At 36.5% G+C, this 14,174-nt stretch overlaps 1 protein-coding gene across 2 annotated transcripts in view; it reads right to left on the bottom strand.

Annotated features, from left to right (window-relative positions):
• The window catches only part of AGBL4 (AGBL carboxypeptidase 4), a gene marked incomplete at both ends in the record, with an annotated part of 1,110,674 nt that overhangs the window by 489,870 nt on the left and 606,630 nt on the right, over positions 1-14,174 (bottom strand). For both annotated transcript variants that reach the window (XM_080920614.1, XM_080920613.1), the window contains one exon: positions 255-471. In XM_080920614.1, coding sequence (XP_080776740.1) covers positions 255-471 — 217 coding nt within the window. The remainder of the gene's footprint in view (positions 1-254; positions 472-14,174) is intronic.

The following is a 14,174-nucleotide window of genomic DNA, read 5'->3' as shown; positions in this document are numbered from 1 at the left end:
TGGTGTCCCTAGAGAAACAAATAATACTTTAAAAAACAATTGCCAAAATATTCCTTGCATGATTATTTCTAATTATGGAGTAATTACTTAAATCTTATTTCTATTTACTATTTCAAAATTTGTAAACACTTCAAAGCATATGTTCTACAGAACACCATCTTCATAATTTGTATTCTGCAAAATTCTATTGCCAAGTTCCCACTTTATTGTTGACTTTTTCAAAATGGGCACCCCAAGCAAGATGCTGGCCTTACCACACTCTGTCCAAGCTGTTCCCGGAAGAAGTAATCCATGTTTTTCCTTTGTAGGCTGTCAAGGTAATGCTGGAAGCGAGTATATGTATATGGGTAGCAGTAAGCAAACTGGTAAATATCATCTTCTCGGTCAAAACAGAATGCAAAGGACATCACATAATTCTTCCTGTGGTCTGGGCAGCGATAGTAATAAACATTTTTTGGTGGTAGTCTTTGCCTAGAAGATACAAACAAAGACATTAACTCAAGATTTAAGAGGTAACAGGAATGAATGTTTAGGAAAATGTCAAGTGTACTGGCTAGTTTTGTGCCAACTTGACATAGCTGGAGTTATCACAGATAAAGGAGCATCAGTTGAGGAAATGCCTCCATGACATCCAGCTGTAAGGCATTTTCTCAACTAGAGATCAAGACAGGGAGGGCCCAGCCCATTGTGGTAGACCTGGGTTCTATAAGAAACAGGCTGAGCAAACCAGAGGAAGCAAGCCAGTAAGTAACATCCCTCCAGTCCCTCTACATCAGCTCCTACTTCCTGACCTGCTTGAGTTTCAGTCCTGACTTTCTTTGGTAATAAACAGCAATGAATAAACCCTTTCCTCCCCAACTTGCTTCTTAGTCATGATGCTTGTACAGGAATAAAAACCCTGACTAAGATAGTCAAGAAAAACGGTGTCATGGCAATGGGAGATTGATGAAACTTCATGGGGACAAAAACACTTGGGAAAAAGAAAGCACTTTGTCAAAGGCTGGTTCTCTGATTTCGAAATAATTTGGAAAATGCAAATTTAACAAACACGAACCAATTTTGTAGATTTGTTTATCCCTGTTTTGTTATTTCTTTATACCTATGCATTATGTTAGGGTTAGGAAATACAATAGTGAATATGACAAACAATATTGTTAATATTTGTAATATTATACAAAGAAATTAGCCAAAATATTAAGTATATAAAATATAGTTATAAAATGTATGGTGGTTTGAATAAGAATGTACCACATAGGTTCCCAGTTGGTAGAACTGTTTTCGAGAAATTAGGGTGTGTAAAGTTGTTAGGGAAGTTGTTTCAGTGTGGATAGGATTTGAGATTTCAAAAGCCTATGCCATTCCTAGTTTCAGCTTTGTGTTTATAGATCAAGTTGTAAGTTATCAGTACCTTTTCTAGTTCCGTGCCTGCCTGCCTGTTGCCAGGTTCCCTGACAAGTTGGTCATGGACTCTAACTGTATGCAACTCTGAGTCCCAAATTAAAAATGTTCTTTTATAAGTTGCCTTGCCCATGGTGTTTCTTCACATAAATTGAAATGTAACTAAAACAGATAGTAAAAGTTTTTTAAGAAAAATGAAGTTTGGGGCATGAGACATCAATGAGTAGAAGTCTATTTTTCTTCGGAACTCAGGATTTGTTTTCTATTATAAGACTCACAGCTTGTAAAGTAAACTAATATGCACTGTGAATATTCAAGAAAAGGGAGCAAAATATTCAACAATACTTTAAATTATTAATAATATCTTGAATATAAGACTAATTTTTAATTTAATACTTTAGCTCATTTCTTCACACTCAAAAAGAGTCAGGTAAAACTACTCTTCCATTATGCTGTGGCAGCAGCCATGGGATAGTTCAGTTTGCATATTTTATAGTTGATCATGCTCTTTTATTGATTGCTATGTAAGTTTAATATATCTAGATTGATTTAAAAGTTCTTTAGGATAAAGGATATTTTGGACAATGCCTACACAGAGTGAAGATTATAACACCTGCCTCCTATGGCTTGGCGTTTAGTAGAAGAAGCAAGGGGAAAGAAAGAGTATAAATAGGAGGAGAGTGTAGAAGGTAAAGTCAAGAAAAATCAAGAATGGTGGTGGCTCCATGCAGAGATGCACAGCAGCCTGGAAATTCGTTGAATGAAAGATCCATGAGCCTTGTTAAGATTAGTGTTAAAATGTTAACATGACAGAAGTTAGAGGCTGGACCTCTGGACATTTCTGGAAGAAATTATCTCAAGTATATTAATCAAGGATGTAAAGTGCCCAATCAGTGTAGGTGATTGGGTCACTTCCATGCCAGATGCTTTGGAGTGCTTAAAGAGTACAGAAAGCATTCATGCGCCCATTGTTTTGTTCTCCCAACTACAGATGCAATGTGAAAACCTACTCCAAACTCTTGATGTCTCAACTTCCATACCATATTAGACTATGACATTGAATTGCAAGTTAAATTATTTCTCTCTTAAGTTGTTTGTGTCAGAGTGTTTTATCACAGCACTAGGAAAAGAAAATAAGACAAGTGTTCAAATATGGTAATGTTTTATTATAAAATATTGCTCAGATATTGTGCTTTGCTAAGGACAATTACTTGGTTAAGGCGAGGGAAGAAGGTGTGAGGTTTCCTTTTTTTTTAAGTTCAGAGATAATATAACACTGATCTTTACTCATATATTTAGATATATGACTCTATTATAATAGCTAATTATATTAGAAAACAAGTGGTTGAAATAGCAAGCCATGGGAGTAAAATGGATGAGAACTTGAAGGTGCTTACAAACAGCACAGTATGGAAAATACCCAGCTCAAGCCAAAAGGAATTGGAATTTTCATATAAAATTCAGTGGTGGTATCAGGATGCCAAGTGTTGTGCTTAGATTCAACAAAAGCATAGATTTACTTCCTACTTCCAAGAGAATGAGTATGAGGTAATACTCTCCATATAAAACCTTCAAGCAAGTTCTATATAACACTCATTCTAACCAGATTGTTACCCTGAATCTGCCTGTATTGAAGTCATGGAGCTACTAGTTATGAGGTAGGGAAGTAATGGCCTGGAAAGTGGATGAGAAGTAAGGAATAAAGCCATTCCCTGATGTTCCTATGTATGGAGAATGAGAATTAGATACTGTCCTCAAGAGTGTCACACTTCAGTTGATAATATTAAAGTATCATGTTCCAAGTGAACATGAGAAACATGAGGGAGTTAGTAAATTAAAAGAATAGAATTATTCACTATGAGACTGAGTTCTACAGGATAATGGAATGGTGGAAAGGATTATAGAGAAGGCACTACTGAAAAGGCAAGAATAGAGCGAGAGTAACAGATCCAAGGATGGATTCTGAAGTAGAGAAAATGTGTGTGGTCCACAATTGCAGTGTGATTTAAAATGCAAGAACAGGAGGGTGAGGGGGAAGCTAATCTCCAAAGCTTGGATTAATAGTTGGAAAGAAAGCCCATGAAAGAGTTTTGAAGACTCCATGGTGTGATGGTCACTCCAGGTCCTGGCTGAGATCTGAGTAGGAGTCTCCTAGAGCCTTGGATTAGTATGTGTTCCTCAACAGGCAATGCCTTTAGCCATAAGGTCTCTTGGGTTATGACAGTATCCCTCACTATTTGCTAGTACATCCAGCCAAGGTCCATAGTTTAAACATATATGCCCCCCTTTCCAATCTTCTATTCAAATATAACTGTTGTTCCTGAGGGCCTGCTGTCTCCATGGAATTTGTTTATGTTTAGTCAGAGTTCATGTGCTTACTGATGTCCCAATTCTTCCCCTAGATAGGTGACAGTGCTTAATCCGAGGGCAGGCAGAGTGGAGTTAATATTAATAGATCCATTAATAATCATTCGAGGAAATCTGAAACCTGGTTTGGGGACCAGATTTTCCTGGTGCCTCCAAAGACACACACAGAAACCTGCTTGGGAAGTGCTCATCAGTCAGGTAACACAAGGAATAAAGACAGAGGAGGTAAGACAAGGAAGGCAAGGCATCTTTCTCCCTTAGAAAATACTTCTAAATACTTCTGGTTTTGTCCTATTTTTCTAATGTTCTTGCTATACCTTGGGTGTTGTCTACTGTTTTATATGCATTTAATATTCTCAAGTATCTTGAGAGAGATGGGTTATTAACATCCCATCACAGAGACAAGAAAATAAAAGCTCAAGAGGTGAAACATTTTCAAAGATCCAAGTTTTGTTAGTAGCAGGACCTGCATTAGGCCAGTTGGCTCCTGTTCTATCCTACCCTTATTTTTTGTTCACTCTGTTAAGCTTATCTTCTTTTTCAGGAAAAATTGTTTTCCCAGTGTTCTCAGCTGTCTATGCCTGCTAGAAACCCTTTAAGAAGTTCTCTGTCTGCAAATTTCACCTGCCTTCCCTGAGATTCCGGATCCTGTGCTCATTCTTCCTCTCAGAAGCCATCCATGCTTTATTCATACTGAACTACTTCACAGTCTTCACCATGGTTACAGTCTTAGTAATTGATCTTCCTACCACCTGGATAGATTCTCACTTGCTTGTTCACATCCAGTCTCAGACCTGACACTTGAAGGATGATTAGCACAGGGTAATATGTTTAAAATGAACTAAAGAATCTATGGACCAAAGATGTGCAGATGAGAAATGTAAATAAATACCAATCCTTTAACTTGCTTCCCCTCTGAAGCTTTCCCTGACTACTCAGTCCTCAGCAGCTTGTCTCTGCTTTGGTAAGGGCCCTTTATCACCTGGTTTGTTTTCTCAAAACGAGTAGTGAAAGTAAATAGATTTTCTTCAAAGAGAATGTAACATCTTTTGTAATGGGAACAAAGTCAACTTTTCTTTCTTTCCCCACTGGTGATGGTACATATAGCCCTCCATCATTTATCTCAAAGCAAGGCAAATGCTAGAATGATGCAAAGATCTGTCCAAAAGATGAGGTTCAAGGCATCAAGAAGGCTGATTTCAGTTCAGTGAAAAATAGGGACTTTACAACATTTCTCAGAAGAGAAAGAGAAAATTGTATTAACAGAAACTGTAGCAAAAGTATGGTTTCTGAGTGTGAATGAATGTTGTCATATTTGTTAGATTAGACACTCTTATTTTACTGAACACAATCTGAGATAATTCAAAGGAGACATAACAATAACGAAATCAATTACTATGCTGTGACCTCCTGTGCGTGTATACAGCACTAGTTGACTACCAGCCAGGCCACTCTAAACATTTCTCAATGCACTTAGCTCTGTACAACATTGCAAACTTACTCCTCCCATCTCCAAAGATGAAGGTGATGATATAACCAAAGCTCTTCTTAAGGGTAGCAGGCTGTTTGTGGCTCTCCAGGAGAACACAGGAATGAAATGATTCAAGATCTTGTCAGAGACCCAGGAGAATTTCAGTCACCAGTGTGCATGCTCTTAGGACCAAGAAATGTTTATCAGCTCTTAGAACAAGCCATCATTTATACTCCATTCAGATAATGGAAGCAGACATCCAGCGAAACATGGAAGTAGCTCTCATTCCAAGACTCAGTAGTGTGTATAGGAGGAGAGTGTGTGCACATACGAATATATCAAATTCACACAAACATACTCTGGGTTCTCTGTTTCAGTCATGCTATATAGTTCTCTTTACTATTAGACTGAGCTCCCTTGAGAGAAGGGTTCATGTAGTCATCACTGTTGCTATATCAGTATATTTGCAGAATTCTACATAGAGAAAGTGATAAAAACAACTGATGCATTGAATGTATAAATATCTTTATAAGTAAATTATTTTCACCTTCCTAACATAAGTAAATTGTGCCCTTTCCAGGTAAAATGTAGGACCATTTCCTAAATAGATGACATTCTCACCTTCTTGCCTTTATAATGTGCTCCATCTCACTGTAATTGACTTCCCCATACATTTCTATAATATTATAGTCTCCCAATTATAGACAATTCAAGTCCAGATCTTATGATAATATTTTTCACTCTTGGTCTGAAACTTCACAATGTAGTAAGTATAATAAAGACTATGTGTAGACACTATTGCTTTTCTTATTTATCTCAAAATTTACAGATGCTAACACAGTGGATGACTCTGGAGAAGTCAATACATAGTCCCTAAATGAGCGAATTTATAATTTAGTAGTAGATGAATGAAATGGAAGGCTACTGCCCCCCTCCCCGTTTACCATCATCTCCACATTTTCTTGATATTCACTGACTAAATTTTAAAAACATAATTTTAGTGGTTACTTCAATACATGGAAAATGATAAGCCAAGGAACTAAGTAAATAAAACTCTCTAATTTTATATTTTCAATCTCTCTTTAGGCCCAGATATATAGTATTTCTAATTTTTTTGCCAATGAGGCAGAAAGTGTCAGCTTGGATATGTTTTCCTCTTCAAACCAACAGAACAGAAAATAGTAAAGAACCAGTCTCATGCTTCACGTAAGCTACACATGGCCATTCATCTGTGTTTGGCTCGAATGATTGAGACCATCATGCTGTTATCCCTAACAGAGGTATTCAACACAACATCACAAAGCTATCCAGATACTCCCACAAAACTGCATATTAAGCACATCCTGTATGCAATATTGAGCTATGTACTGTGTACTGCTACTTTTTGAATAGTAAGTACAATTCCAGCAAGCCTGTGCTACCACTTTACATTCACACAACAATTTTGGTCCTAGCTTTCTGATTTCCCTAGTTAAATTATCTAGGGCCACAAAGCAATGTGGCATGTACTTCCCTGGTACATTTGAAAGTAGGATGTTTCCGTCCATTTTTTTTTCTTCTGTGGGGGCAGCAGACTATATGCTTTGTCTAGGATATGTGTGGCCTTATATCTTTGTGTGGCTGGAATGGTTGGGGCCATCATCTAACTAGAGCCAGTTGTACCGTTCCTTGTCCATTCTCATGTGTGCTACAGCTAGGCATCTGGCATAGAAATCCATATTACAAGTCTACTCTCCATAGGCAAATAGAATGAGTTCCTTCTATCTTCAATGCTATCTTTCCCAGATAATTCTAATGTCCCTGTCACCAGCACATCTACTCTTATCTCTTCTCACTGCACTTTGTCATAGCTAATCTCCCCAATCACTGAGAGGGAGAGAAAGAGCATGAGGCATTGATCAGACACAGGCAATACATTTTCACACTCCAGTGTCTAATCAGATTACCATTTTATCGGCTAGTGTGTACTATGAGTGGGAGGACAGAGGCAGTGTTATATATTGCCAGTTAAATTTTTGATAACAAAAAGATACTGCTCCTTTCTTGAATTAACCTTTTTGTCCTATCCACTGTATTTTCTATTTGTCATCTTATTTTATAACATCAAGAGACTTTTTAAAATTTTGTCACTGCCTTCTGGAAAAGGACACCCATACAATGTGACAGCAGCTGCTTCTATTAATTCCAGGCCATTAAAAATTAATATTAAAGCCGATTATTTTCACTGGTTAAGAGCCAGAGAAGAACTGAGGATTATTATTTCTATGGTCATAAACAGAAACAATATTTTTGCCTGTAGATGGTTACCAGAAAAATGGCAACCCATGTAGAAACTTCAGGGGCCATGTCAGCAGAGGCTTTGAACTACAAACTCTAATTCCTCTCCTCTGATTCTGAAAAATAGCAAGAAGATGATCCAGACAAGGAACTTAGAGTTGGTTTGAGTTCAAGCTCTTGTATTTTTGCCTCCTTTGAGCTTCTGCATAAAATGTGGTCTCTACTTGTAGATCTCTGTCCTGCAATCCATCTCAGGGTTGTTCAGACAGTCTTAGGTGAAGTAGACTGCATTTTCAGACCTGTTATTTGTTGAGTCTGGGACAGCAAATGAGGCAGGAAGATAATTCTGTTAGGTTCAGATACAGTAGCCGGCTATAGCCTCAACTGGTTAAGGCTTATAATGAACAGTCATATCAACTTTGCTTTGTCATTTATTGTGAGTAGAACAATGATAAGGGTTTACATGGTAAAGTCACCAGGATGAGTGAGACTCTGGAAGAACCAACTGCTACGGTGAATGTCAGGTCTATATACCTGTTCCAAATACAATCTTGTATAGTAGGAAGAACGTTGACTTAAGCTCTACTTCACTTCCATTACTTATCAGTCATACAACACAGAGCCCAGGTTTCCTCATCTCTAAAATGTAAACAGACTGGCTATGAGGAGTAGTGACTGACATCGGACCCATATAGGAGCTCAGTAAATAATACCTAAGATTTTCATTATGCTCCAGACAATAGAAGAATGGTACTGTTCTCTGTGATTTCCTGGAATAATGAATTCTAGTTTCATGCTAGTGACTTTAGGACATGAAGGATCAGGGTAGACCACAGTAAAAGACTCTCCAAAAATGACAAGGATACAAACTAAAGTTAGCAATTTTCTCTTTCCAGTCCAGTTTCCATGTACCTAATACTCTCATTTTGTTCAAGTAGTCCTCTTTGATGAAAAAAAATGATGTTCAAACATAAGAGAGCAGTTAACAGCTTTAGCCCAAATTATGGAAGAGAAAAGTATTCACAGGTGCTACCCCATCTGATAGTTTGTACCAGTCAACTGTTCCGTGTCTCATTCTTAGGATATCAGGGTCAACATTTGGTGAGGAAGCACAGTCCTGTACCTGGGTAGTAGAATGGGTTTTTTTTTGTACAGTTGTGTATACATCTAAAATTATTATTTATTTGATTACATGTTAAGATATATATTATCATTTCACCATTATAAATTAAAATATAAGCATGTAGTTTTAGCAAAATTAACGACTATATTTTTATTTCTTGTAAAATATAATCATGAATATTACCTATATAATGTCTAATTAAGTACTTCTGATCTACTGCAGGAGAGAAGTTACAAATCTGAGGAAACATCTGTTTCTTCCACAATAGTTGCAGTTTTTAATAAGATAAGTCCCCAAACTATAATTTGTAATATAAAACTAGCAAAGCATAAAATGAAAATTATTGAAATTATTTTAGAATAGTTGCATACTCTGTGTGAAAATTTCACTTTAGGAGTTATACAGTATAGCCTGTTCTGTAGAAAGCATGGTTGCTCTAAAATAATTTTGCCTATTTCTAATTTCAAGCTTTCTCTTTCATGAAGTAGTAGTTGGCACTCTGTTTTTGCAAATAAGTAGAACTAAATGAAACCAGAGTTTTATTCCAGTTGCTAGTCAGATGTCTCAAATAGCTCTATTTAACTCAACTCTAGTGTAAGTCAATTATTTTATTCAGTTCATGAAAAATGTTTATAAATTCATCCTACAGAAAGCAGAATACTTCCTTTGTTGTAAATCATCCAGCTACTTCAATATGAAGTCACTAAAGATTGATTTATTTTGTTAGGGCATTTTGAGTAAAAACTTTGATAGATAACAACGTTCATCTTAGATCAGAAAAGCTGTGAGGCAGAAATTAATTCTTACATTGTTTGAGGTATCCAGAGTTTATAGATGAATATGAATATCCTTCCAAGCTCTATCTTTCAAAATAGAAAGTATAATCATATATATATATATATATATATATATATATGAAACAAAACAGAAATATAAAGTTTTGTAATTGGTTAACACTAAAACACACATACACAAGCATATGCACGATTTTGAAAATAATTATTTTGTAAAATTACCAATGTATTAAAAACCATACACTTAAAGACTATTTTTAAATTATAAAACTTTATGATTAATTTTCTCATTCAATCTAAGTTGTGATAATAAATCACTTGGTCTTCCTATACACCTGCTGGTCTGATTCCTTCTCTTACATGTCTAAAAGTGATGTCAAATTCAACCTAATTAAAATTGATCCCCTGTCATTCCCTAAACCTTGGGTTTGGAAAGTACTTCCATCATAGTGGGAAGTTTCCATTTTCATGTGCCCAATTATATAAGGCAAAAAAAAAAAAAAAAAAAAAAAAAAAAAAAAAAAAAAAAGAAAAAGAAAAAGAAAAAAAAGACTTGACCTTATCTTATCATTCTTTTCTTCTGTATAAATGACCTGTTTTACTACTTTAAAAATAAATTAAAATGGCAAGAATAAATATTGCCTTATATCTTCCAATACTGCGTCTTTCTTGATGTTCTGGAAACATAATTTCTTAAACTGCTTTCTTTGGACTGAACTTGGAATAGGAAAGGATGATAAATTAAATCAGTGTACAAATGTAAGTCAATGATGAGTGTAATGAGTGCAAAAGTGAAAAAGATTTGTTATAGTATTATTAATGCATGAAAATGGTCACAGAGGTAATAGAAATGGAATGAACATGGGAAGAAGCCATCTGCACCACTACTAAACAACAACAACAAAAAGATAAAAATAGCGAACACAAAGGTCAAGCAACAGGAAGAAGCTTTGAGGAGCCTCAGGAAAAGCAGAAAAGCCTGTGGAAATGAGTAGGAATCGGTGAGGTGGGGATGGGCAGCACTGACTCAGAGTAGAAAAGGGGATGCAATGAGAGGGTGGAAGTGGGAAGAGCTTCCACGGGGGAAGTGGAAGCAAGGACAGGTTAGGTAGCTATTGCAGTTGCCTAGCCAAGTGACACAGTGATGGCTTGGAGATGGGCTGAAGCTGTGAAGAATTCAACAAGTTCTGGGACTTGGAACAGCTTGGAAGGTGAAGAGCGTTGGCTATGTGGGTAAGTTGGATGCGAGAGCAGCAGTGAAATCAGTCACCACACTATTTTTTAGCTTGAAATCTTTTGCAAAAAATTTTACATTTCACAGAGGTCTTTAAATTCTCTAAAAGATGTAAATTTATCTATCTCCAAAAGATAGCTCCAATCTGTTTAGTTGTGTGTGTTTCTATGCTTTTACTAATATACTGAGAAAGTTCCCACCCAACCCTGCTTCTTTTCTCCACCCCCTCCCTATTCCCTTCTCTACATAGCCTTTTTAAATTTTAATTGGATCTTGTCACTTCCTGGATTAAATGTCTTTCACAATTTCCAATTATGCTGGAGTGAAATCCAAACTTGAACATTTTTCTTCTTCAGACACAGAGTTCCCGGCTCATGTCTTTGCTTCCGAAGTCTGCCGTGTACTGTTTTGTCTTCTACACACTAGCAACGCTTGTCTCACTCTTTTAGACCTTTGATTTTGTTTGGTTTGAGTTTTGAGACAGGGCCTCTGTGTATATTGGTCAAAAGCTTGGTATGTAAAGCAAGCTAGCAGCCGACCTCCTGCTTCTCCGTCTTGCCTTTCTAGTGCTGAGATAGGCATGTGCTACCACACCCCATTTTTCTTTTTAAAGAACTTGGAACTGAACTTTTATTTTCTGACTTTTTTTTTTTTTCAGTTCAAATGCTACCTTCCCTATTCTGCTTAAATTAGAATCTTGTTATTTCTCATAGCAACTATGTTCTTTCCCAGAAAGCATTGCTGAAACTTACAATTATATATCCGCTGTGCTTATTTTTATATAGGTACATTTGTAACTCATTCATAATTTCTTTGTGACTAGGAACAATATCCACTTTTAGGTTGGCAGTAAATAATATAGCATCTACCCCAATACTTGACAGTGTTTACTGAATAAAGTCAATGCTATAGTCAGATTAGTACCTGAGAAGGAAGAAGGCTGACAATTGGCTTACTAGACCCACAGTATGCTTGAGGGTTCCCAGAGTACTAAATTAGAGAAGCTATGGCATAATGGGGGTTCTAGCTGTTTCAAGAGTTAAGTTTATCCTAAGCTTTATATTGTGCTTCTTATAGAAATGAGAAAGACATTAGCTACCCTAAAAAGTACCTTTCTGCTCCTATACAGTGACATTGACCAATTTAACAATGTGTACTGCTTTCTCTTCCCAGCCCATTGCCATAGTAACTGTTAAACAAAGAAATTCATTGTCACTGAACCCTACCCCACATAAGGAATCACTGTGGGGTCATCTAGCCAGTACACTTAAGAGATCTGTCTAATTTATCATGAGGAAAACGGCTGTTGTAGAGAAGGTCAAGATCTCATCACACTGCCTGCCAACAAAGAATGGCTGGAAACTGTCCCTTTGTACTAACTGAGCAGGGATATTATAGGATAGGGATGATCAAAGTTGACATCGTTGAGTAAATAGCAGACAAAGAAATATAGGGAAACAAGCATTTGCAACTTTCATCTGGTTTACCATATCCTTGAACTCATATTCTCCATTCCTGGCTGCAGTGAAAGCTCAGCCAGGAGTTAAGAAACTTGACCAGCAAGGATAAAAGTTAGAAGATGCAGAAGCCTGAGCAGTAAGAGATGTTCCTCTCTCCAGGTGGGGAGAAGTTTCATCCCAGTCTCAAGTGGATGAAACAACTTTTAAAAAAAAAGTAAGGAAGAAAGTAGAGTTCCTTTGCATAGGTGTTATATAACTCTTTATAGTGCATACCATATCGAAATTGTTCTCTGACCATGATAGATATTTGAGAATGTACTCTACTCTATCAAGAATGAGAGGCTGGCATAGAAATTTTGAGGAGATGTACTCAATGTGTCTGTATTCAGGAACCAGGTAAGGAAACCCAGTCTAGCTTTTTTTTTTTTTTCATGTGAATGCTGTCCCAAGAATCCCAGGAATGCAAGGAGTGAGATTTAGGCTTGAGAGGAAAACCACTAAGTGAAGGACAAACGGATATAGCACAATCCTGGGCATCTGATACATAGAAAAGAAATTTTGCCCAATGGTGCCTGAGGAGCTATTTAGTAATATTACAACTGTTACAATCTCAGCAGATTGTATTCAGCAGCAACTATCAGGTGGTCAGTGTTAGAGCAATGTGGCAGGAGGATTCAATGGGAATGAATAAGAGAGTGAAAAGGGAAAGATAAAGCCAAAGATAAGGCTGGAGAAGAATTCAGACAAAAGAGCAGATAGCACATATAGGACATGCTATAAAGACTCCAAAGGAACCAAGGTGTCAATAATGGTTGTTGAACATAATCTGTGAGTCTTTCTATATACAGAGACTATGGACTCCCAAAGGGAGCACTGACAATACCCTTTTAGGTCATTTCCTCAAAGACTACCTGGTTGAAATGTTGATCCAAGAGAGTCTGACATTTTGGCATTCATCACTTGAAAAACAGTCTCTCAATCAATTTCTCAGCATTTAACATCCACCTATAAATAGTACAGCTTTCTTTCTATGCCATTGATTATCACATGGTTAAAAACTATGTGAAAAGCATTTATACTTCAGTAGTAAACTTATTAATCTTAGACACTTAGAATTCACATAATCTATACCCTCCCACTTTTCAGGGTTATTGTATTAATTAAAATAATAAAATAGACTTAGTACAGAGCTTTTCATACTTGAAATGAGTAAGTGAACTTTGCAAGTCATCTACCAGCTTCCTGAAATTTCAGGATTAGAAATATAGGAGATGAAGAACTTCTCTTTTTCTAGTAAGAAAATGCATAATTTTTTCAAGGACTGTTCTTCATCAGCCTTAATTTTGCTACATCTTTCCCTTTACATGCATCCAACAAGCCAGTCAGTCAACAATCTATCCACTCATTCTCACTGAATTTTCCCTGCTACATTGCTCTCACATTGTCCAGCTGATACCCCCAAAACATGTTTGGGAGTGTATTAACCATCTGAAATCTATACATGTCTTTATAGCCACTTATATAGCTTTATATATATCCTCAATTTTTGAATCATGAGGTCTGTCTTCCAACATTTTCTATCTACAAAATAATTTTTAAATAAATTTAGACAGAAGACATGGTATGCAAAAAGAAATAAAAAAGAATTGACAAGAAGCATGGCCAAACCAAACTTACCAAACAAAAATAACCAAACCAAAACAAAAAGACAGAGGGCCAGAGAGATGTGGCAGTAGGTAAGAACATTTGCCACTCTTCCAAAGTATCTGAACTAAGCTTTCAGAACTCATATCACATTACACTTACACTCAAGTGCATACACTCACATGCAGACATACACACCTATACAAGATTAAAACTAAAAAAAATAAATCTTATACAAGAAGTCATAAAAGAAGAAATATAAAGGTGTGGGTTTGCAATAACGAATTGCTTTAGTAATGTTTTAATTAAAGAGAGTGACTCTAGAGGACATCTGGGAGATTTTGCTGTAGGTATGGTGAACAGGAAGTGCCACTGATGTTCTCTTGTGCTTTCATTTCTCTAGAAA

Source organism: Micromys minutus (genome assembly GCF_963924665.1).
Source record: "Micromys minutus genome assembly, chromosome: 9".
NCBI lineage: Eukaryota > Metazoa > Chordata > Mammalia > Rodentia > Muridae > Micromys > Micromys minutus.
This window is presented reverse-complemented; position numbering and strand designations above follow the sequence as displayed.